Genomic DNA, 22243 nt, shown 5'->3' with positions numbered 1-22243 from the left:
AAAATGCTATACTTCTAGCAGCTCTTTCCTTTCTGAGTGAAGACACAATTGTGCTGAGAGCCTCTAGCTTTCTTTAGACTGCAATGACTGCTGCGATTTCAGGGCCACACCCTGAGGGGTAGTGCTGTTCCAAGCGCAATCAGAGCTCTTTTGCATCATATTCCCTGACTTTGAATTTGACCTCCTAAGCCACGGGTTCTGGCTTCCTTCTACCCTACGGTTCAGGTCTGTTCTCCACACTCTGGATATCAACAGACTTGACCCTCATCTGAAGACCAAGCCCGATTACCTGGTGTTTCCCTGGTAGATCCTGAGGTGTGGCGGGGACTCCAGAGCCACACAGACTAACCACTAGCCACTGGCTTCTGCAGCACGTCTTCTCTGCAACTTCCCCTAGAAACAGCTCAGACTATGAGTAGAAGGAACAGATTGCCCCCTTTTGAAGTGATGCCTCATTAGGAAAGCATGGAGTGTTTCGATTTTCTTCCTTAATTTTCTGTATGTATTACCCACATTCTCCTTTCCATAAGCGCTCTAATGTACAAATTCCTTTGCCGAGTTGTTCATATGTATCCTTATGAATTTAAAGTACCAAATGGGCATTGCCACTTTAATGAGACTAACCGCCAAGACTTACTGGGAGTGAATGGGGGATAATTCAGATTGCTCGTCGAACATCCTGAAACTGAACCATCAACAAAGTTGGAGACCTCGTTCATATCCTACAAGACCAAGAGCAAAACTTTTTAATAAAAGACAACATGTCAGCTTATGTCGTACTAATGGTGTCTTTTTTGAGGAATCAGAAAAAATGATCCTGGATGTTTTTAAGAGGTTCTTATGTACATGGAGAGAAATAGAAATTCCTATCTTCTCTATACGTTGAAGATTTCATGAAGACTGTTCTTAAAAATCCCCTCAAAATTATAGATGTTTGTAATCACTGACAATGAAAAATTTCCAACACATTAGTTGAAGAAAGAGTTCCTTTTATATGATTCAATATATATCAACTTACACATTCTCTGTATATCCAAATATAGCTATGAACACACACACACACAAGCACACACACACATAAACATATACATAAGCAGAGAGTGAAAGAGCAAGAATGTGCCAACAGCTGTTACATGAGGGGCCTGGAAGATACATATAAAAACATGTCTTTGGCTGACATCATTTTAAAGGATTTTGCTTTCATCTTTTTAGCTGTCTGTATTGTTTGAATTTCCTATATATTTCTCTTATAAACAGAAAAAAAAGCTCAACTCTAGAGCTCCTTCAGTTTTGCTAAACATCTGTTGCTTCGCGTCTGTTTTCATTCAACAATATGTGAGATATTTGTCATTCCTGCAGTCACAGCTTCGTCATGCACCTGGGTACTCTGGCTCTGACCAATTTTCCAGTATCTCCAAATGACAGGGCTTTGAATGGGTAATTGAACAATTTGTGTACTTGTGACAATGTAAGGAGTGTGTGACCTGTGAGTATTTCTATTTCAGCTCATTCATTCATAAAAGGAGTGCTAGACTGAGGGAAAGATTGATTTCCAGTACTAACCATCTGATTTTCATTCTAAGCTACCTGTTTCGGTAAGATTATTTGAATAGGAAGATAGGGAATTTGAACATCAAGTAGTTAAAAATCATGACCACAGAAGAATTACACAACTTTAATAGACAATGAAGGCACTGAAACTGTTAAGAGATTTTGCTTACCTTGGTTCAGTCATCATTTCAAATGGAGACTGCAGCCACGAAATCAAGAGAAGGCTGAGATTCAGAGGGACAGCAGTGGAAGAATTAGGGAAGATCATGAGCAAAGATGAGTGTCATTAGAGACCAAGGCCAAGCTCATCCACATGCTCGTGGTCCCAACTACTATGTATGGATGAGAAAGTAGGTGGTGGAGAAGGCTGATACCTTGGACCAGCAGAAAGACAAGCAAGGGGTTCTACAGCACAGGAAGCCTGGAACATCACTGGAGGCAAAAATGACAGAACTGAGCTGTCTTATTTCAGACACGTCACAAGAAGCCAGGGTTCTTTAGAAGAGGCAAGAATGCTGGGGAAAACAGTAGGCAGCAGGAAAATAGGGAACCAAGTAGGAGATGGATTGAGTCCATAAAAAACCACAGACAGATTCTGCGGGGCTGAGCAAGGCTGCTGAGGACAGGACATGAAGACATTGGTCATTCACAGGGTCTCCAGGGTTCAGAGACAACTCAATGGCATGTGACTCACACAAAATAGGGAACGCTTTCTTATTGCCACACTTGCTTTCCTCTCCTTCATTTCCCGCCCCCTGCTCCACGACCCAGTGATACGGATATACACAGTCTGAATGTCAGTCACCGAATAATCTAGACATTAAGAACTCACAATCCAGATTCCATCAAATTCCACCTGGTTGTGGAAAAGCTCAAACTCCTTTGCCCACCAAACAGCACACTCAGGGTTGGTATAATCAGGAAACACAGTTTTTCCAGGCCAGACCTGAAGGAGAAGAAAGAAAAACAATCAGATTAAATTAAATGAACACAGAGGAAAAGAGAGTACCTTGAAAAAAACTCCTGATATGGCAACCGAGGTGCCCAAGTTCCTGACAGTTCCTTCCTTGTCAGGAACGTACTTCAAGTACTTAAAATAACTGTCAGGGGGAGTCCGTCATTTGAGGAAAAACTTATTTTAAAAAATTGGTTATGTCCTTGCTAACCTTCAACTCTGGTTCACCCTTGCCTCCCACTTTCTCCACTCCCAGTCCCAGGAATGGTAAATGAGGGAGAGTACTGCATCAGTTTCAGCTGGCCCATTACAGACTGTGGGCTCTAACCACCAGTGACCCTTCTCTCTTCCTTTCCCGCCCACTCCCCCTCGGACCCTGTGTACTCAGGTCTGCAGCGGGCTGGAAACAAACCAGCAGATAACACCTCCATGGAAGACAAGGACAAAGGAATGTTTGAGAAAGAAGTAGTCAAACTTGTCAAATACTACAGAGACACCGAGTAAGAAAAGGAATAAAAGAGTTTCATCCAATTTGCCAATTAGGAGCAGCGTCAGTAAAGTGATGGGGGAAGGAAGCAGATTGCAGTCAGTGGATGAGTGAGTAGGGGTGGCGAGGAAGTGGCTGTTCCATTTGGGGGCTGTTGTGCACAGGGACTTGACTGTGAATGGAATGTAGGAGCCAGCTAGGATGGCTGGTACGTGTTGGGGGATGAAAGGACAGGGAAAGTGTAGCCCCAGGATACATAAGGCACCTGAAAATGTGAAACACAACCATCACACACACACATACACACACAGTCACAGCCCCTCCATCAGCCCTCAGTTTCCCCATAAGTTACCTCCCCAATGAGCGGAGTCACTCCATCTGAGGCATTGACCCATATCTTCACAGCTGAGCCCCTGTCGTATGGGCCATAGGGATGGCTGGAGGAAGAGTTGTTGGAGATGGCTGGATCCTAAGAAGGGGAAAAACACAATGAAGGACTGAGCTTTAAGCTAGAGGCACTACAAGGAGATTGGGAATTAGGGGCCAAGGAAACGGAGCTGGGTGTAAGGATAAGGAAGAGCAGTCCCCGGGTAGGGGGTGGGCTGGGGGGACATGAGGAAGGTGCATACCACGTTGATGACCAGTTTCTGTCCATTCTTGTGCAACTCCTTAGCAAACTCCGAAAAGCCTCTAAAATCCACTGGGTTATAAGTGAAGTCCTTCCTCCCGTCCATATAATTGATACCAGCGTGCTGGGCGTCCTGAAAGAATGCACAGGTGCACAGTGAGTGCCCAGGAACTTCCCTGTCACGGGAGTCGGCCCAGTTATTGGTGTTCCTGTTCAGAGTGCATGGTGACTCTGTGCTGGGCCCTAAACATGGCTCTTAATCAGTCCCTGGTGTCTAAGGGCTCCTTTTTCTGGTGGTAATTTCAAAACAAAGGACCCACTATATCCCTAAGGCCTGGCCCTGCCCCTGAATCAAGTTAGCTGCATCATCCTACCTGTCGCTTGGTCTTTGGCATTAGAAACCAATCTAACAAACAAACCCTAACAATGACAACCAATCACAATGAGTATCAAAAAAATAGCCATTCCCCTAATTCTACCCCATCCACAGGGTGAATGGGGGAGGGGCTGTCTTCTCCTTCATTTCATCACCCCGTGTTTTGTTGGGTTGCTCCTCTACTTCAAGTCTTCTCTGGTGACTACTCTTTCCTAACTGAACCGGTATGAACACAGTGGGGCCCAGAATGAAACTGACTCTGGCTCTAGGACCCCTGTACCTGCCCCCGGTGAGCTGCGATGGGAGAGAGGAGGGTTATTCCCAAGACTATTGGGTTTTTCTCCTTGTATCTCTTGTAAAAACCTCACTCCGCAGCATACAATAGACACATTCAAATTTAACCACTTAAACATATCTTCTAACATGCATGTCCTGTATCCTTTTGCTCATTTAAATTAGGAAAAGAGAAGCCTTGAAAATGAAATGTATCATGTAAATAAAATGCATTATATGAAATGTAGCTAGTACAGTAAGCATAAGAGAATTTTACTAATCAAAAATGTGATGAGAAAAACTATACACAAAAACAGATCGCCTCCTAACCTCGTAACTGTTGTCTCTTAGTACGATTTCCTACTAAAAGGAACAAGTTCCTTGAAGGATGGCAGGCCCCTCCGGAAAAAAGTCTACCATTCTAAATACATAAAAATCTTTTTTTTAAAGATTTTATTTATTTATTTATTTTTTAAAAGAGGGGAAGGGAGGGAGAAAGAGAGGGAGAGAAACATCAATGTGTGGTTGCCTCTCACGCACCCCATACTGGGGACCTGGCCCACAACCCTGGCATGTGCCCCGACTGGGAATCGAACCAGCAACCCTTTGGTTCTCAGGCCAGCACTCAGTCCACTGAGCCACACCAGCCAGGGTTAAATACATAAAAATCTTTACACTTCATATTTTTTTTTAAACCTCAGGGGGAGAAAGTATAAACAATTTGTCTTATTCCCCAAGGGAACACTTTTATTTCAGGAGGATTTTTTAAAACCTTGCTTACGTAAGGAAGCTGCGCCGCCCGGTTTCTCTCCACGACTTCCTTCATGTTATCTAGGGTGCCGTAGTCATACCGACTGAGATGGAATCCAAGTGTCCAGTAGGCGGGCAGGGCTGGCCGGCCAATGAGCTGACAGAAGTATTTGAAATAAAAGTTAGCAAATGCCCCATTTTTAACAAAACCTTTACTAAGCATTGGTTTAGTGGTGCAAAACACTCCATTTTCCAACACGTTTTTTCATTAATGTTAGGCTGTTAGTCTACTTTCCCAGTCCCTCTGTCCATCGTTGAGGGTAGGGTCAATTTGTAATAGCAGATTTACAATAGCTACTTCTAATAGCAGATTATCCTGAGTCACACTTGCCTATCAAACTTGCTTTCCTTTGTGCATTTAATTTTCTCACCTCCAGGTACTCCTGAACCACTTGTTCCGGGGTGTCTCCCAGGAACACGTAGAAGTCCAGAATGCCCCCAGTGGTGCGGTAGGTGATGGCTGGTGTGGGCTGGAGGGTGACCTCTTGATAGATTAAAAGTGAAGCAAATAAAAATGAGAATGTATTCTAGAGTAATAATCACAAAGCTTTAGGCCAGAGGCTGACAGTCATCTGAACATTAATAAAGTGATCCTCAGATTTTGCACACACAGGGACAGACTCCGATCATCAAGTCCACCCTCCCGGCCCGTGGGAGTCCAAGCCTCGGTTCTGTGACTGATTTTGATCACGGGTGACGGGAGGGTCTCAGCTCCTGCGTCAGGACCCAGGCTGCCATGAAAAAGCAGCCAGTTTCATGAAGGCGTCCAGGATAAGCCATTGTAGCATAACATTTATTTTGGGCTGAAGACATTCCAGTTTCTGAAATCTCTTACCAACCTAAAATCAGAGCCTCCTAAAAGTACTCAGTTGTCATAAACCCCCTCCCCTGGAGCAACCCTAATCTTCTCTGCGACAATAAATTAGCACCACATCCAAGAAGATATTGTCACATGAATATCATACGTCCCGACTGTTCTCCTCAGGGCCCATTTGCTTTCCTGGAAGTGCCTTTAACCCCTTCCACTCCCTCTAAGAAGCCATTTATCTGTTTTATCATAGTACTTTTCTTGCCCTCCCATTTACCTATTAGGATGCTACATGTAAGCCCCAAATTTAACCACCTCTTTCAGGTACCCTGCCCTGAACATTCTTGTGTGTATGTATGTTACACACGTAAATAAACTGTCTTTCCCCCTTGCTAACCCGTCCTTTGTCAATTTGATTCATAGTCTATCAAACACTGAACTTAAGCGGGTAGAGGACAAAAATGTTTTCTTTGACATTCACAACTACATAACACACTGTGTTTGCCCTGCACCCCACCGTTATCGCAGGAATACAACCCAACTGGACACACAGGGGCAATAGCCTCAATGAATCTCACATCATGCAAGAGCCAACCTGAAAACAAAGTTGGAGAGGATGATATAAACTCAAAGTCCCTCTAAGCCCCAATCACAGCTCTCAGACGTGAGGTCCCCTCATGCTCTTGGTTTGCACTGAGGGATAAAAGTCCTCAAAGTCTACTGAAATGTACTCTGTGGCCATAAAAACAACTCACACAGAGAGCCTCAGACCCCGAGGCCTTTCCCCTGTTTCCTGGCTCCTTTCAAGGACCTGAAGCTGCATAATCCTTGTGTTATCTCAGTCTGTTCCTAGACTGCGAGGTATCTCAGAATCACCTAAAATTCTATTAGGTGTGTTAGAACCACTTTAGATCACCTAGGGTGAATCTCAAATAATCTGTAGTGAAGGGTCAGATCAGTTTTTAAATTTATAATTCTTGGCAAACTGATACCTCTGTGAAATGACATGAAAATGAACTACTAGGAAAAGGTCCGTGCGTGCACTTGGATGCTACGCCAGTGCTCACTCTCGATCTCTGCACTCATCTTACTGCAGGACTGAAACAGCCTGCGAACCATCTGTGGGCCCTGCTCGAGGGTCATGGATCTAGTCCACCAACACTCAGTTGAGAAGAGGGTGGGGATCGATGCCCTAGGCCCACCATCGACCCTGGGAAATGCTGATGCATCTCTTCTTCCCTGGTGATGATTGATTCATTGCCACTGGGATCTGTTGCTGCTGGTGCAGGCAGGGAAAGAGTGGTTGAGAGTCCCTGATCTAGTCTAAAACCTTCAGAAATGGGGAAGCTAGCTGATTTCTAGACCCCTGTGATGTCACACTGTCTGGTCTTAAACAATCTGACCTTGCTCTGCATGACCCTTGCCACTCCACTTTGCCCTGCCACCCTTGGAGTGTCCGAATGTGACATTCACTGCTCAGTTGTAAATCCCTGGTTAGGCCCAGCTACTTCCATCATCAGGCCCAGAGCTACTGGCTGGTTCCCACCAGGGCTTACATCAACCCTCTCCTGGGTGGAAGTCTAAGGAAGGAGAAGAATAAATTGGTACTGAGTAGATTACAGGAGAAGGTTTGTTGTCTTAACTCTGTGATAGAAAATATTCCAACAGAGGAAACACATTCAGGAGAAACATAGGCTAGGGGAGAAGCCCTACTCATGGGTCCCGTAGGTCAACACACAAGGCCTTGAGCTGTGGCTCAGCCTTTCCTAAAGGTCCCCACTCCTTTAATCATCGTGCTGTGAGAGAGGGACCGAAGGCTACTCGGACGCATTATTATCATGAATAGCCCTCTGGTCCTTTACCCATGGCATTGCTGTTCATCAGAAACACTCCAAAGGACAATCCACCAGCATCTTCAAGGCACAGGAAGAATGTCTGGGCACCATACAAGTTAGTTCCATCCTGTAGAAACACAATGAAAAACCACAAATGCACAATCTAGCAGGCTAAACTCCGCTTGGCCAGAAATGACTGAGGAAATCAGTGCTAATTGTGGGAGTACTGGAAATAGTGCTAATTGTCTGAGTTCTCACAGGAAACTCATGGTCCAAGGAGACACAACTGCACTTTGAAAATATAAGTTCGATATTTGGTTGATGTTCCCATTAGTGACCCAGTGTTCCCTGATTAAATAAGCCAGCTGTGACCACTGAACTAGAAAGAATGTGAGAGTTTGTGATATCTGTTAGGATGTGCGAGAACAAGAATTTTGAAACCAAAGCTCTAAAAAACCTCTCTTCTCAATGAGGCTTCTCTTACCTGACCCGACCCCATCTGCAAAGGCTCTAGCAGGCCTTAATGTGAATCAGGCCCCTTTCTAATGTGCAGCTAGATGGAGCTCTCCTCCATATATCTGCCCTTCTAGTCTTTACAACAGGAGAGTTTAGAACTCGAGCTGGTCTTCTAGACTTCAGAATCTCGCACAGTGGTTCTCAAGCCGGGCTGCATCCAGCCCTATGAAAACAGAACCCCTGACGACAGAAGGAAGCATTGACGGTTTGGTAACTTTCCCCAGGTGATTCCAGTGTGTGGTCACGATGGAGAATCACTGCTCCTGAACAGCATTTCTCAAAACTTGGTGTGTGTACAAATCACGTAAGAATCTTAGTTAAATGTGGATTCGAATTTAGTAGATGGAAGAGGCTGCTGAGAGACCACATTCCTCACCCAGTGGTGCCCACGCTGGACACTTCAAGTGGCCAGGACCCGGGCTCCTCATGAAAGACCCATTCATTCCAGCCATTCCCCGATGAGCTGCTCTGACTCCACAGCTTTTCTGTTTTTCTGATAGGTGTATGTATAGTATGGAGTATGGTTTCAAGTTCAAAAGGCCAGGGATCAGATCTTACCTCTGTTACTTATAAATAAATGTATTTACATTGGGGGGTTATTTGGATTTTCTGAGCCTCAGTTTCCTCATCCGTTAAATGGAGTAAATTATACTTATTTTTTCAGAGTTCTTTTGGTAAATAGTAATAATGTATAAAAATCATCACTAAATTACTCCAATGACCTCTTTTCACCCAGCCAGTAGTTCTGCGTAGTCAGAAGATTCGCTGAGTAAGACCTCCACTGCTGAGCCCAAAAAAGACCCCTGCACTGAATCTTAGCATTCAAAGCAAAATGAAAGAGCAACAGATAAAAGAAATCAACGGCAACAGCAACCATGACACTCTATTTTTTTCACTGCCTTAAACATCCTTCACACAAAGAATGATCGATATGGTATTTTAGTTGACATTTTCTCCTATTTGGCTGACAAACCTGGTCAGTAGTTGGTGATTTGTAGAGGTCAACCTAAAATAGGCAGATTATAACAATCATATTGTGCAGAGTCCATATTAGTAATGTTTTCTCCGGAACTGGTTAGTCCAAAAGGAAGATATAGTGAAAAGTAGTTGACACTAACTGAGCACTTTCTGTGTGGCAGACACTCCTCTATCAGTACCAATGAATCAGTACAATTCATTCAGTTCCCATCGCGGCCCTATGAGGCAGGTGTATTGCCCCCACTTTGGAGATGAAAGCTGAAGACACAAAGAGGTACCTTGCCCAGAACCACGTAACTGGTGACTGGAAGTGCCAGCATCCAGACCCAGGCAGCCTCCCCTGGCATCTTGCTCTTAATCATTACACTGTGCTGCTGGGAGTGACCTTCAAGAATGAGGCTGCCATGTTCAGTGGAAGACGGGCCATCCCCAAAGCTTACCCCATTGGGGACAGTGTCCCTGGTGAAGATGGGCCAGGTCTTCCAATTCATATCGTGGCGGTACTGCCGGTGCACATGTTCCCCCAGACCATACACGTTGGCACTCGGCAGCCGGATGGAGAGCTGCAGGAACTGGTCGGCAAACAGGAGGGGCCCGATGCTTGAGTCAAACCTGGACACCGATAGAAAACACAGCGACAGGTGGGCAAGCAGGGTGGAGAGAGCACAGCTGTGTCTTGCTGTGTCAGGACTCCATCCCCCCCACTTAACTGGCCCCATTCGTCCTCCTGTGACATTTTTCCATGGACACCAAGAGATCAGGACTTCTTAGGGCAGGTGCCATGAGGCACATTTCTTAGGTTTGTCCCATAGACACCCTATCACATGACCTGGATACCATTCTTACATTATAGTAGATGTTCTGTAAACAGTTGCTGGTGGATGAACATGACTAAGTAAATGGAAGAAAATGACGCAACCCAGTGCCTGCTTTATAATAAATGAGTAGTGATAACAAAGAAAGGGTGGAGGGAGGAGGAAGGTGGGCTGAAAAAGAAGTATGTGCACTAAGAGGTGGAGAGTCTGGTCTCCGGCAGCGTGCTGGCAACCTTCAAACACGTTGTTGGAGTTCCCTCTCCCTCGGCTGGCAGAGCTCCCTCCCCTTCCTACCCTGTCCCCCCGGTGGGTTTTCCAAACTTACAGAACACGATTGTTGCTTCTTCTGATCACTTTGATGCCAAATGGCTGTTTGGAGACCTCGACTTCATAGGCCAGGGAAGCAGCAGCACTTCCCTTGAAGGCTTGGACATGTTCATGGGGCACTTCGTACCGGTCATTGTTTTGGTCAGTTAACTGTCCAGAGAGGTGAAGGAAAAGAAAAACAAAATGAAAATGTTTTCCAAAAATAGAAGCCTCGCTACCAACACCGGTGCTTCCCAATATCTGGGCTCATGGTCCTGGATCTCGGGTCCAAAGGCACTATGTCTAAGGCGCGTGCATACATTATATTATCAAACTCAGAATTGAACACTTGGGCATGAGCTAGTCTTTAGGTAGAAATATACACTCCAAGTCTGCAGAGATGGACTTTCTAGAATTTTCCAAGAGGTGATCATGTTTTCCTTCCCTACTACATTTCACGTGGTATTAAGGGCAAATAAATGAACCAAAGCTCAGCAGTAAGCTCTGTAATATGCATTAAGAAGTCGTCACACTGAAGGAAGACTAAGATGCCTTCAACATACAGGTGTGAAGTAAGAGTAACGACAGAAGAAAAATATACCGCTACGAGCAAAACTTTCTATGTTGTAGTAACTGCAATCATCAGGTAGGAAGCGAGAACGTCTCAAAAAAGATTTTTTTTTTAAATAAACTAATTGTAACCTTAAAGTGGAAACGATTAGACGTCTGATATTCCGCTGTGAGAAGGACATTGTTGACATCGTTTCCAAACAGGGATGGAGAAGGCAACCTTTGCAACTGGGCTCTGAACCCTAAAATAGAGAGGGAAAAAGACTGACGCAGCTGGCTATGTGCATTCACGAAAGACGAAAGAAGGGAAGGTACAGACACAGGCCCCGCAAGGCACTCACACAATCTTGATTGGAAACCTCCCCCAAAAGGCCTATCATTCCGCCAGCCCATTAGAGACTCCCTCAGTCACATCCCCTTCACGTTCTCGGCCCTCAATGTGTATGTATACCGTATTCCGTCCCGACTATTTTCACATTACATTACAGGTGATATACACGTCGATGCCCTCTCCCTGGTTAGGTAAGCCAGGTGAGAGTGGAGACCTTAGAAGAGCCTCCGGATGGGGAGCACGTCTCTTTCTTTATGCTAAGAGCCTCCCCAAAGTATACAGTCACCCTCTGTGATCCCCTGGATGGTCATTAGTGTGTTCTGCATTTCGGAGTGGGAGAGAAAAGAGGGGATGTTTAGTCCATGCACTCCAACATTGGTTAACTTTCCTGAAACACTGTAAAAATTGGAATTGTTTTCCCATCATTAAAACCACATTATATTAGCATTGTAAGTAGTTTCAGAATACTGAGTCCAAATCCTTCTCTTTAAAAGTGAGAAACTTGGAAACCAAAGAAGCCACCATGTTTGCACAAGGTTGCAAAGGTACAGAAAGAGGGAGCCAGGAATCCGGTATGTCTCTGAAGGCCCCAGACCCAGGGACTTTTCCTTGATGCCAAAGTAAATTCCAGTCCACCTTCTGTCACATGCCTGAGTGTGGCCATGCAGAGGGACACAGCTACCTCTGCTGGTCACTCGGCTCTCGGCTCTCACCTGGAGCAAACAGAGCTGATCCCTGGGGCATCTGGAGCTCCCGCCCCCCGCCCCGCCCCTCACCACCCCCAGCCCCGCCCCAGCCCCAGCTCATTACCTGCGTCTGTGTCTGCGAGGCTGCCCACCAGCTCGTAGCCATGGCTCTTAGAGTAGTAGCACCAGGGCACATTTATGGCTCCCTGAGGCTTCCAGCAGCAGCCACGCTGCTCGCACGTGGCCTGCAGTGAGAGATTTAGTCAGAGGGACCCCATTTGTGCCAAGAGCTCTATCACTTATCATTGAGCGTGTAAAACCATTAACTTCATTTCACAAATAAGGGAACTGTCATTTAGAGACGTTGTGTTATGCCCCAGTCGACGCAGAACTTGTACTCGGATCCAATTCTTCTGGCAAATGGCCTTCCTTCTTATTGTTATTACATCACAATATAGGGGTCACTCGCAGTCCACATCTCTCATTGCAATAACACTGAGGAATTTATTTAAATACTCTAAACTACAACATAGTTACCGTATTTTTCAGACCATAAGATGCACCTAGGTTTTAGAGGAGGAAAATAGGAAAAAAAAATTTAAAGCAAAGAATGGGTAAAATATTTAATAACATAAATAACATATTTCACAAATATAAATGTGAGCTGCATTTGGACTGTAAGACGCACTCCCGTTTCCTCCCAAATCTGAGGGAAAAAGTGAGTCTTATAGTCCGAAAATACAATATATCACCAGTAACCCAAAATTACAACTGGAACTTCACATATATAGGTTTTGGCTTTAAAAAGAAAACAGCTCTGCAATCAAAGTTACTCAGAAGCTTTAAAATCAATTTGCTTTGACATTTGCTTTGACTTCTAATGTGTATATTGCCATATATAGGTATATACATATATATATTTATACATACATGACATATATGATATATAACATCTACCATATTTTTTGGATTATAAGACACACTTTTTTGCCCCAAATTTGGGAGGAAATGGGGGTACATCTTATAGTCCGAATGTAGCTTACCTGGCTTGCTAGGAGGGGGGCGGCGGTGGAGCAGGGTCACAGGAGGCAGGAGCAGGACCACATTTTTTGCTTCAAAAAATTTTTTCCTATTTTCCTCCTCTAAAACCTAGGTGCGTCTTATGGTTCAGTGCGTCATATAGTCCGAAAAATACGGTATTTATTTATTCAGTCCCTCAACTCCTACCAAGGCAGAAAGCAATTGTTCCCTGGAACCCAAATAGCTTCCAATTCTTATTTGAGAAAGGGGCCTGCCTCATACCACAGTTAATGACTGAATCAAGTGGAGACTCAAATAAAGACAATCTCTTTCTCACCTCCACTAATTTGGGAGAAGCAACCAGGTTAAATGCAGAAAACTACAAAGAAACCTCTCCTCTTGCATGTGGCTAGACCAAGTAACCTTAGAATGTAGCAAAAATAACGGATTAGATCAGATCACAGGAAGACGGTGTCCGCCGGCTGGCCGGCTCTCCTGGCTCGCTCAGTTGGAGCCTCACTCTGGGAGAAGGGACATGTGTGGTGCAAGGAGCTGAGGGAGGTCCCTGGCCAATGGCAAGGAGCTGAGGTCCCCACTCCACCAGTCCGTGACAAGCTGGATCCTGCCAATGTCACATGAATGAGCCGGAAAGGGATCACCCACAATCATAGCGGACACCAGGATTCCATCTTCTCAAAGACTTCCAGCCAAAAGCACCCTGCTCGACAAAGGCCAGACTTCTGACCGTAGAAACTGTGAGAAAATGATGTTTGTTGTGGTAATCCATTATGTTTTTGATAGTGTGTCTTGCAGCAATAGATAATGAATACATCCTGTTATGTTATTTCATAGATGAAGCAGCTGAGGCCCCGAGGTAAAGGTTCACACAGGTAAAGTGGTCTACCAAAGGTTCTATGCTGTGGAGAAGGCTAGGGCCGAGCCTCCTCTTCTGCCCTTTTCCTTCTGTCTAAAGTCGGGGTTGAGTATCTGCCGAACACATTTTTCAGAAGGATATAGTCTAGACCTATGAACAATTAGATTTAATCACATGCTAATTTTCATGCTAATGGCCAATATTAAGGATGGAAAAACTATATATCCATCTGAGGTTTATATTGCTGTGAGGTCAGGTGTCACTGTGAACTCAACTTCAACCAGCAGTTTTTGCTTTTTCCTTTAAAAACACACTCAGATGAAAGCTCAGGATCACAGGAAAAGAGTAGGTGTTGAAAAGGGTGCTAAACAGAAGTTTCCACATGCTCCCCAGGGCTCCACAATTTCTCCATCGAACTGGAAAGGGCAAAGATCAAAGAGGGGCCAAAGCAGGAAGAAGAGGGAGGAGTGTGTGCTGGCCAGCTGGAATCCCCAGTCTCTGCAGTGCGGCGGAGCCGCTGCGAGGCAACGTGGAAGGGAAGCAAAGCATGTCACATGCAGGCAAGAGCGTGAACAGTATGCGAAACCCAGGAAACGCTGGTAGAGAGAAGCTCAAAAACATGACAACCTGAACCGAAGGGAGGCACACAAAAAGGAGGAGTCCCAAGGCACAGAAATGCCTCTTTCGGTTGGACATGAGAATTAAAGTTTAAGAGAAAATTTAAAATTTAAGGTAAGAAAACATGTATAGGACAGTGTGGGGGGGGGTACAAAGCAGTAAATTAAAACAAAATGGAAAACGCAAAGTGAGATCTTAGGAAAAAATTGTCATGTCAATTATTTTGTTCTAAATACTTAATTTTAAAGATAAAGATAGTCCAATTGCATTGAAATAAATACGTTCAGCTAGAGTTGCTTAAAGGGCACACCAAAAATTGAAGCTCACCAAAGAACCAAGAGTAAAAGTGGGTAAAACTGATATATGAGAAGAATGTTAAGAAAAGGACAATGTAACTACAATAATATCAGAGAAATAGACTTCAAGTAAAAATTCATCATTAGGGAGACACTGAGTCATTACATGATGATAAAAGCTTCAATTTACCAGGAAACTTGGTATGCAACTAATAATAAAGACTCAAAATATTTACAAAAACAATTTTTAAAGAATAAGGTAAAACTGAAAGAGATAGTATACAAACTAAAATATTTTTAAAGAGCCCCCATAGTAATTGATAAAGTAGACAAAAAGGAAAGATGTGTTGCTTTTTACAAAGTGGATGTAGAGGCTCCTGCACCCACACAAAGAGAAGGGCTGAATTAAACTCAGGGTGGGAACCAGACCCTAAAGATGCCGTTTAAGACCTAATCAAGCTCTCCGCCCCCCAAGTCCTATTCTCCTTCAACCCCAATGCTTCCTGATGCTTAAAACAGCGAAGAAACAACAAAGTATTGTATACCAATGTCAGACATGGAAGAGAAAAGAAAAACTAGGGCCCAGTCTTATCCATGAACGTAAATGCAAAAGCCTAAAAGAAAAAGGACACACAGCTTTTTCAGAAATCAGCAATGTATTCAGCAATGACAGAGTGGTCTTTCCAGAGCTACAAGATCCTTTAATATTAAAAAAGTCACTTGTGTGATTCATCTCAGTGACTTATTAAAGGAAGTACAACATATAATCTTTTAAACTCATCAGCGGTTCATGATAAAATTTCTTAGCAAACTAGGAATAAACAGTACCTTCCTTAGTTGGATAATGGGTATCTATCTACCAAAGGGTGAAATGTTAGAAACACTCCCTTTAAAGTAAGAAAAGGAAGCTAGGTGACCCGCGTTAAAGCTTTTCGTAATTAAAAACATATTGGAGGTCCTAACAATACAGAAGGGCAAGAAAGAAACCATGTAAGATTGAAAAGATGAAACCAAATTATCATTATTTTCAGACAAAATATCTAGGTAGAAATTCAAGAAAACTTATTGAAATAAATAGAAAATAAGTTAATTACTATTGTATTAGATCATTTATTGTCTTCTTAAAGTTGTAACTTTTTCTGAACGCAAGGGGCAGAAGGTTAAGAGTCGCCACTACCGAGATGCGGGAGGAGTAGGAAGAGCAGGTTTCGGTATGTACACACATGGGAGATGCGAAGTTCAATTTTGATGTGTTGGTTTTGAGGCATGTATTAGACGCCCAAGAGGAGAAGCTGAATAAAGGTGGAATTCAGGGAAGTGACGTAGGCTGGAGGCATGACCTCTGATATGTCAGCACCCAGGGGTCACCATTTATAGACGTGATACCGCGTGAAATCGCGCCAAGGACTGAGTGTGGGGAGACAAGAAACCCTGCAACGTTTAAGAGGTCACGTGGAAGAGGAGAAATCATGAAGGGGATCAAAAGGTACAAATTTCAGTTATAAAATAAATAGGTCATAGGGATGTAATATAGAGCATGGTGACGATAGTTAATAATTATGTATTGCGTATTTGAAAGTAGATCTGAAAAGTACTCATCACAGCAAAAACAGAGTTTTGTAATGGTGATGGATGTTAACTAGACTTACTGTGGTGATCATTTTGCAATACATACAAATATTAAATCATTACTTTATACATGTGAACACAATATAATGTTCTACGTTAAATATACCTCAGTTTAAAAAAGCAGGGGGGGACAGGAATTGGCAAAGGAGACTGAGAAAGGAAGTGGCTGGTGTCCTGTGAAGAAGGACAGTGGGAGCTGAGAATTCCTCCTGTTCAGGTTTAAGCTGCCCACACGTCTGCTCTTTCTGGGTCATGCGTCTTGCCTCAAGGTATGGCATTCATAAATTATGTTTCTGTAGAGCGACAGCTAATGCTGGTGACTGACTCGGGCCCACTCTCCTGGGACCTGTCTTAGACAACACAATGAAGTGTTTGGACTTGACCCAACATACAGTCATGAATGCTTCAGGTACTCAAGCTAGGTGGAAATAGAACACAAGTAAGGTAGTCAAGACAGCAGTTTCCATGAGGCACAAAGTGGAACAGAGCGGGGGTCAATGCAACTCAGAGGAGGCGCTGGGAGGCCCCTGGAATAACCCAAGCACGAGGTTCTTTATGGTGGCCTAGTGCGGTCATGGTGAGAACAGCATCCAAGTGCTTGTTCTGGAAAATAGTGTTGAGGGGAGAACCAAGATGGCGGCGTAGGTAGACACACTGCGCCTCCTCGCACAACCAGAACTGACAGAAAATCGAACGGCAAGGGGGTCCAACACCAAGGAAATACAAAATAAACATTCATCCAGACCGGTAGGAGGGGCGGAGACGGGCACTGGGGTGGAGAGGACTCACATGGCCGTGGCGGGACTGAGACTGGCGGAGTGTGGGACGAACTGGGAAGGCAGTCCGAGCACTAGCAGACCCTGCAGCCCCACATTTGTGCAGATAAACCGAGAGGGCCGGACTCAGAGTGGCGGAGAGCAGGGCAGGCAGAGCAGTGGGTAGCACCCCGGGGGCCCCACATTCGCACACAGATAAACCAGGCAAATGGCGGGGAGCGAAACAGACTGCGCAACCCAGGGCTCCAGGTCCGGGAAATAAAGCCTCAAACCTCTGATTGAAAGTGCCCCTGGGGGTTGGGGCAGCAGCAGGAGAGACTCCCAGCCTCACGGGAGAGGTCGTTGGAGAGACCCACAGGGGCCTGGAGTGTGCACAAGCCCACCCACTGGGGAACCAGCACCAGAGGGGCCCAGTTTGACTGTGGGTATCGGAGTGAAGGACTGAAATCTGGAGGAGAGTGAGGTGGGCGCCATTGCTCCCTCTCGGCCCCTCCCCCACGTACGGCGTCACAACACGGCGACCAGCGTTACCCCACCCCGCCCTGGGAACACCTAAGGCTCCGCCCCTTTAAGTAACAGACGCGCCAAGACAAAAAAAAAAAAAAAAAAAAGGCCCAAATGACAGAACACTTCAAAGCTCCAGGAAAAATACAACTAAGTGAGGAAGAGATAGCCAACCTATCGGATGCACAGTTCAAAACACTGGTTATCAAGACACTCACAGAATTGGTTGAATCTGTTCGAAAACCAGATGAAAAAATGAAGCCTATGCTAAGAGAAACAAAGGAAAATGTACAGGGAACCAATAGTGATGAGAAGGAAACTGGGACTCAAATCAATGGTGTGGACCAGAAGGAAGAAACAAACATCCAACCAGAAAAGAATGAAGAAACAAGAACTCGGAAAAATGAGGAGAGGCATAGGAACCTCCAGGACATCTCGAAACGTTCCAACATCCGAATTATAGGGGTGCCAGAAGGAGAAGAGGAAGAACAAAAAATTGAAAACTTATTTGAACAAATAATGAAGGAGAACTTCCCTCATCTGGCAAAGGAAATAGACTTCCAGGAAGTCCAGGAAGCTCAGAGAGTCCCAAAGAAGCTGGACCCAAGGAGGAACACACCAAGGCACATCATCATTACATTACCCAAGATTAAACGCAAGGACCTACATCCAAGATTACTGTATTGAGCAAAGCTATCATTTAGAATGGAAGGGAAGATAAAGTGCTTCTCAGATAAGGTCAAGTTAAAGAAGTCCATCATCACCAAGCCCTTATTATATGAAATGTTAAAGGGAGTTACCTAAGAAAAAGAAGATCAAAAATAGGAACAGTAAAAATGACAGCAAACTCACAGTTATTAACGACTACACCTAAAACAAAAACAAGAGCACACTAGGCAAACAACTAGAACAGGAACAGAACCATAGAGATGGAGATCACATGGAGGGGTGTCAATAGGGGAGTGGGAGAGGGAGAGGTGGGGAAAGGTACAGAGAATAAGTAGCATAGATGATAGGTGGAAAATAGACAGGGGGAGGGTAAGAATAGTGTAGGAAAGGTAGAAGCCAAAGAACTTATAAGTATGACCCATGGACATGAACTATAGGGGGGAATGTGGGAGGGAGGGGATGGGCAGGATGGAGTGGAGTGGGGGGGGGAATGGGACAACTGTAATAGCATAATCAATAAATATATATTTTTTAAAAACCTAAAAAAAAAAGAAAGAAAATAGTGTTAAGGAACATGTTTTAAAGCCCATGGAATCCTGGTCAAAGGGATAAAGGAGAGAGCCAGGCGCAAGTTCTGCTCTTTCTGCCTCAGGGACTAGAAGCACGGTAGAACTTCTGATGGACACCTGAGAGTTGAGGAGGGAAGCCAGATTTAGTGCAGAGGTGATGACTTCAGAGCCCCACAGCATTTTTAAAAGGTCTCATAATGAAACACCAAAGAACATGACCGAGGCGGTAACGACATCTGAAGTTACCAACAGCCAGGAACAAGACGGGTGTCGCAGGAGAGGGAAAGAGACTCAGGGTGCATGGCTCCCATGGGTGGGCTTCTGAGCAACTGGTTCCCTAATGCACAATGCCAGGGGCAAGAGAAGGGGGATGGGTCAACTTGTTGCAAACCTGGTGCAACAAACATCCTGTTTGGGTACAGCGTGTCTAGCCACCCCCCCCCACCTCCCCAACCCCCCCCCCTTCCCATTCCTACTGACAAAGCAGCACATTCAAGTTCCTCTATTGTCAACCCAACCCCCCTTACAGTCTTACACATTATCTTCTCTCTCACACTCACCTCATACCTTGGCCACATGGGACCATTAATACGTCCTATATGTGCCCCACAATTTCCTCTTCTGTCGCTTAATTTACAGCACCTCTCCTATCTTGAAATCACTTTCCATTCCTCCCATCTCTGTCGGAATCGTTCTTATCTTTAATTGCAGGCTATTACCTTTTCCTTGGTGGTAATCTCTATTTCCTGATCTCTATAGCACTTCTTTCGGATCTTACGAATTTTTGTTTTACATCTCAGACATTTACTTACTTATCTCCTCTACTAGAATCTATGACAAAATATATATATAGTTTATTTGAACCCATAATCCAAAATGCCAAACTTTGTGGCATTTGGCCCCATTCGGAAGTGGTTTTGTTGTTCTTTCCCCCTTGTATTCTTCTTTTTCCTTTATTTCTAAGTCTTTTATTCTCTTTTTTTCTCACTACATGATTTCATTCATCCTTAAATGGCTGCTCCCAGCTGCTACGTATCAAAAACCAACCTCCTATACACGATTCCCAAGGTCTTCCAAACTCCAAATCCACCTTCTCTGTTCAGCCTCATCTATTCCTACTCCAAGCAGGTAAGTCTCTATAGCAACCCAAGGGAAGCTCAGGGTAAGATGCCAGACAAGGAAAGGAGCCAAACACTACAGTAGCCTCAGTAAGGTAAGTAGGACTAACGGGATGCCTCCCACCCTAGCAGGCTTGCTGCTCTTCTGTGCCCTAGCAGCTGGTCCGGGCACTGCTTTATCCCCTCCCAGGGATTTCCTGATCATTAACTATCAATCCAATTGCACCTCTCTCTTGCCTTCAGAACAATCTCTCATTAGTTTTGTCCCCTCACTCTGCGCCAGTCTGCACTTTGTAGGCATTTTCTCTACCCCCAGCTCTTCACCTGGATCCAGCTGCCTTCTGGGCCCTAACTCCAGCTTCCCCCAGGCCTTCCCCCATCTCAGCCGTGTACGCCATTTCAGCCAATACCGAAGGCTCAGGTTAAAACAATTTCCACTTTCCACAGCCCCCACCTCTGTGACTTTGTCCATGTTATGGGCTGAATTGTGTCCCCAGGAAAGACATGTTGAAGTCCTAATCCTCAGTACCTCAGAATGTGATCTTATTTGGAAATAGGTCCATTGTAAATGTAGTTAATATGAGATCATACTGGAGTAGGGTGGGCTCATAATCTAATATGGCCAGTGTCCTTAACCATGGGAAATTTGGATGTACAGAGAGAGAGGGCGAGAACACCGTGTGAATGTGGGGGCAGAGACTGGAGTGAGGCGGCTACAAGCCAAGGAATGTCGACACCCGACACAGTCACCAGAAGCTAGCAGGCAGTCAAGGAACAGACTCTTTCTCAGATCCCTGGGAAGGACCACCCCTGCCCGAATCTCAATTTGGGACATTTAGCCTCCAGGAGGTTGAGAGGAAAACACAGAAAATTTAAAACTGTCTTTTGGTATGAAGACCACTAGATAAGCCAGAGCATCACCCCCTGAGCGTATTGCAGACCGTCCCAGCCCGGGAACAACAGGACTGCTGCAGAGACAACTGGGAGAATGCCACATGCCTGCGTGTCACCCGCAGCAGCACCCTTTCTGTGTCTGATCCAGCTCTGCCACTTCATGTCGTGGACTTCACTCCAAAGGCTGCATTCTGCTTTCGTTCATTCATTCTTGACGTGGAAAGGGACTGATATGGTAGGTACAGTGTATTTTACGATCATAATACCCAGCTGGACTTCAGCTGGTGATCAAGAAACACTGCCCTAAAGTAAATATCCAGATGCCAGCACTATCTTAAATCTCGTATTTATCAGCTTCTTCTTTCAAAGCATGGCCCCTGAAACTTTGTCCTTATTTTTAATGCGTTATGCGTGTGTGTGACTTTTTATTGTTGATCCTAGATAACCTCTTGGAACTGTGACAGAAGAAAGACACACAGAGAAAGGGCAAGAAACAGAGGCGGTAACAGAGTCAGAGAGAACCAGTAATCAAGTAGTGTGGCCAGAGGAAAGACAAAACCACTGTACTGTGCGTTCCAAGTCTTGCACAGGACATACTCAATAGTTACACTAAAAAAAATCATTTGTTGTTTATCTGAGATTCAAATTTAACTGGGCAGCCTGTACTTTTATTTGCTGAATCTGTCAACCCAAAAGAATCTTCCAGCTCTTCCTCTCCCAAAGCTGTACCATTATATACAAGCATGAATAAGGGATGAATTTGCCTGAGTCACCAAAAGCTGCAATGCGAACAACTCTCTGGGAGTTATAAACAAAATCAAAAAACACAAGAAAAGACTCTCTAACAGTATAAATTCTTAAAGGAAAACAAGACCCATAACACAAACCTTTGTGGGCAACTGGTCAGGGATGCAGTTTATCCGCTCCAGTTCATTTACTGCTGGGCACTGAGCAGGGTCAGGAGTGGTACTTGTCCCAGCACCTGGGGTGACCCCAAAAGCAAATATGAAATGATGTCACACAGACAATATCACATCCAAGACCCCTGTGGTTCTCAATACCTCCCATTACATGAACTCCACTACCGACTGACCTTGAGTGTAATGGCTATGGTGACAGTGGGGACGTGGCAGACCACAACACACACTGCACATGTTCCGCGTGCAGACCTACTGCGAGGCAGCTGCTGGAATGGAAGTAAAGGACCCGCGCGGAACCTGCAGACTTTTCTTTGAAGGGCCAGATGCTGAATACTCCAGGCTTTGTGGGCCGGAGCGTCTCTGCGTAACTACTTAACCCTCCCAGTGTATTTCAAGTGAGTGTATTTCAAGGACATCCACTCCGATGTCCT

The 22243-nt window shown here is 44.8% G+C and overlaps 1 protein-coding gene across 1 annotated transcript in view; it reads right to left on the bottom strand.

Annotated features, from left to right (window-relative positions):
• Positions 1-22243, bottom strand: part of LOC112299863 (maltase-glucoamylase) — a 166439-nt gene that overhangs the window by 128363 nt on the left and 15833 nt on the right. The window contains exons 4-15 of the mRNA XM_053926556.2: positions 21780-21874; positions 12050-12170; positions 11041-11150; positions 10358-10509; positions 9658-9829; positions 7751-7850; positions 5452-5564; positions 5052-5177; positions 3623-3754; positions 3346-3462; positions 2384-2497; positions 638-722 (exon numbers count right to left, since the gene is read on the bottom strand). Of these exons, the coding sequence (XP_053782531.1) occupies positions 638-722; positions 2384-2497; positions 3346-3462; positions 3623-3754; positions 5052-5177; positions 5452-5564; positions 7751-7850; positions 9658-9829; positions 10358-10509; positions 11041-11150; positions 12050-12170; positions 21780-21874 (1437 nt within the window). The remainder of the gene's footprint in view (positions 1-637; positions 723-2383; positions 2498-3345; positions 3463-3622; positions 3755-5051; positions 5178-5451; positions 5565-7750; positions 7851-9657; positions 9830-10357; positions 10510-11040; positions 11151-12049; positions 12171-21779; positions 21875-22243) is intronic.

Source organism: Desmodus rotundus, chromosome 6 (assembly GCF_022682495.2).
Source record: "Desmodus rotundus isolate HL8 chromosome 6, HLdesRot8A.1, whole genome shotgun sequence".
NCBI lineage: Eukaryota > Metazoa > Chordata > Mammalia > Chiroptera > Phyllostomidae > Desmodus > Desmodus rotundus.
The sequence above is the reverse complement of the archived record's forward strand: the minus strand, read 5'-3'. Positions and strand labels throughout refer to the sequence as shown.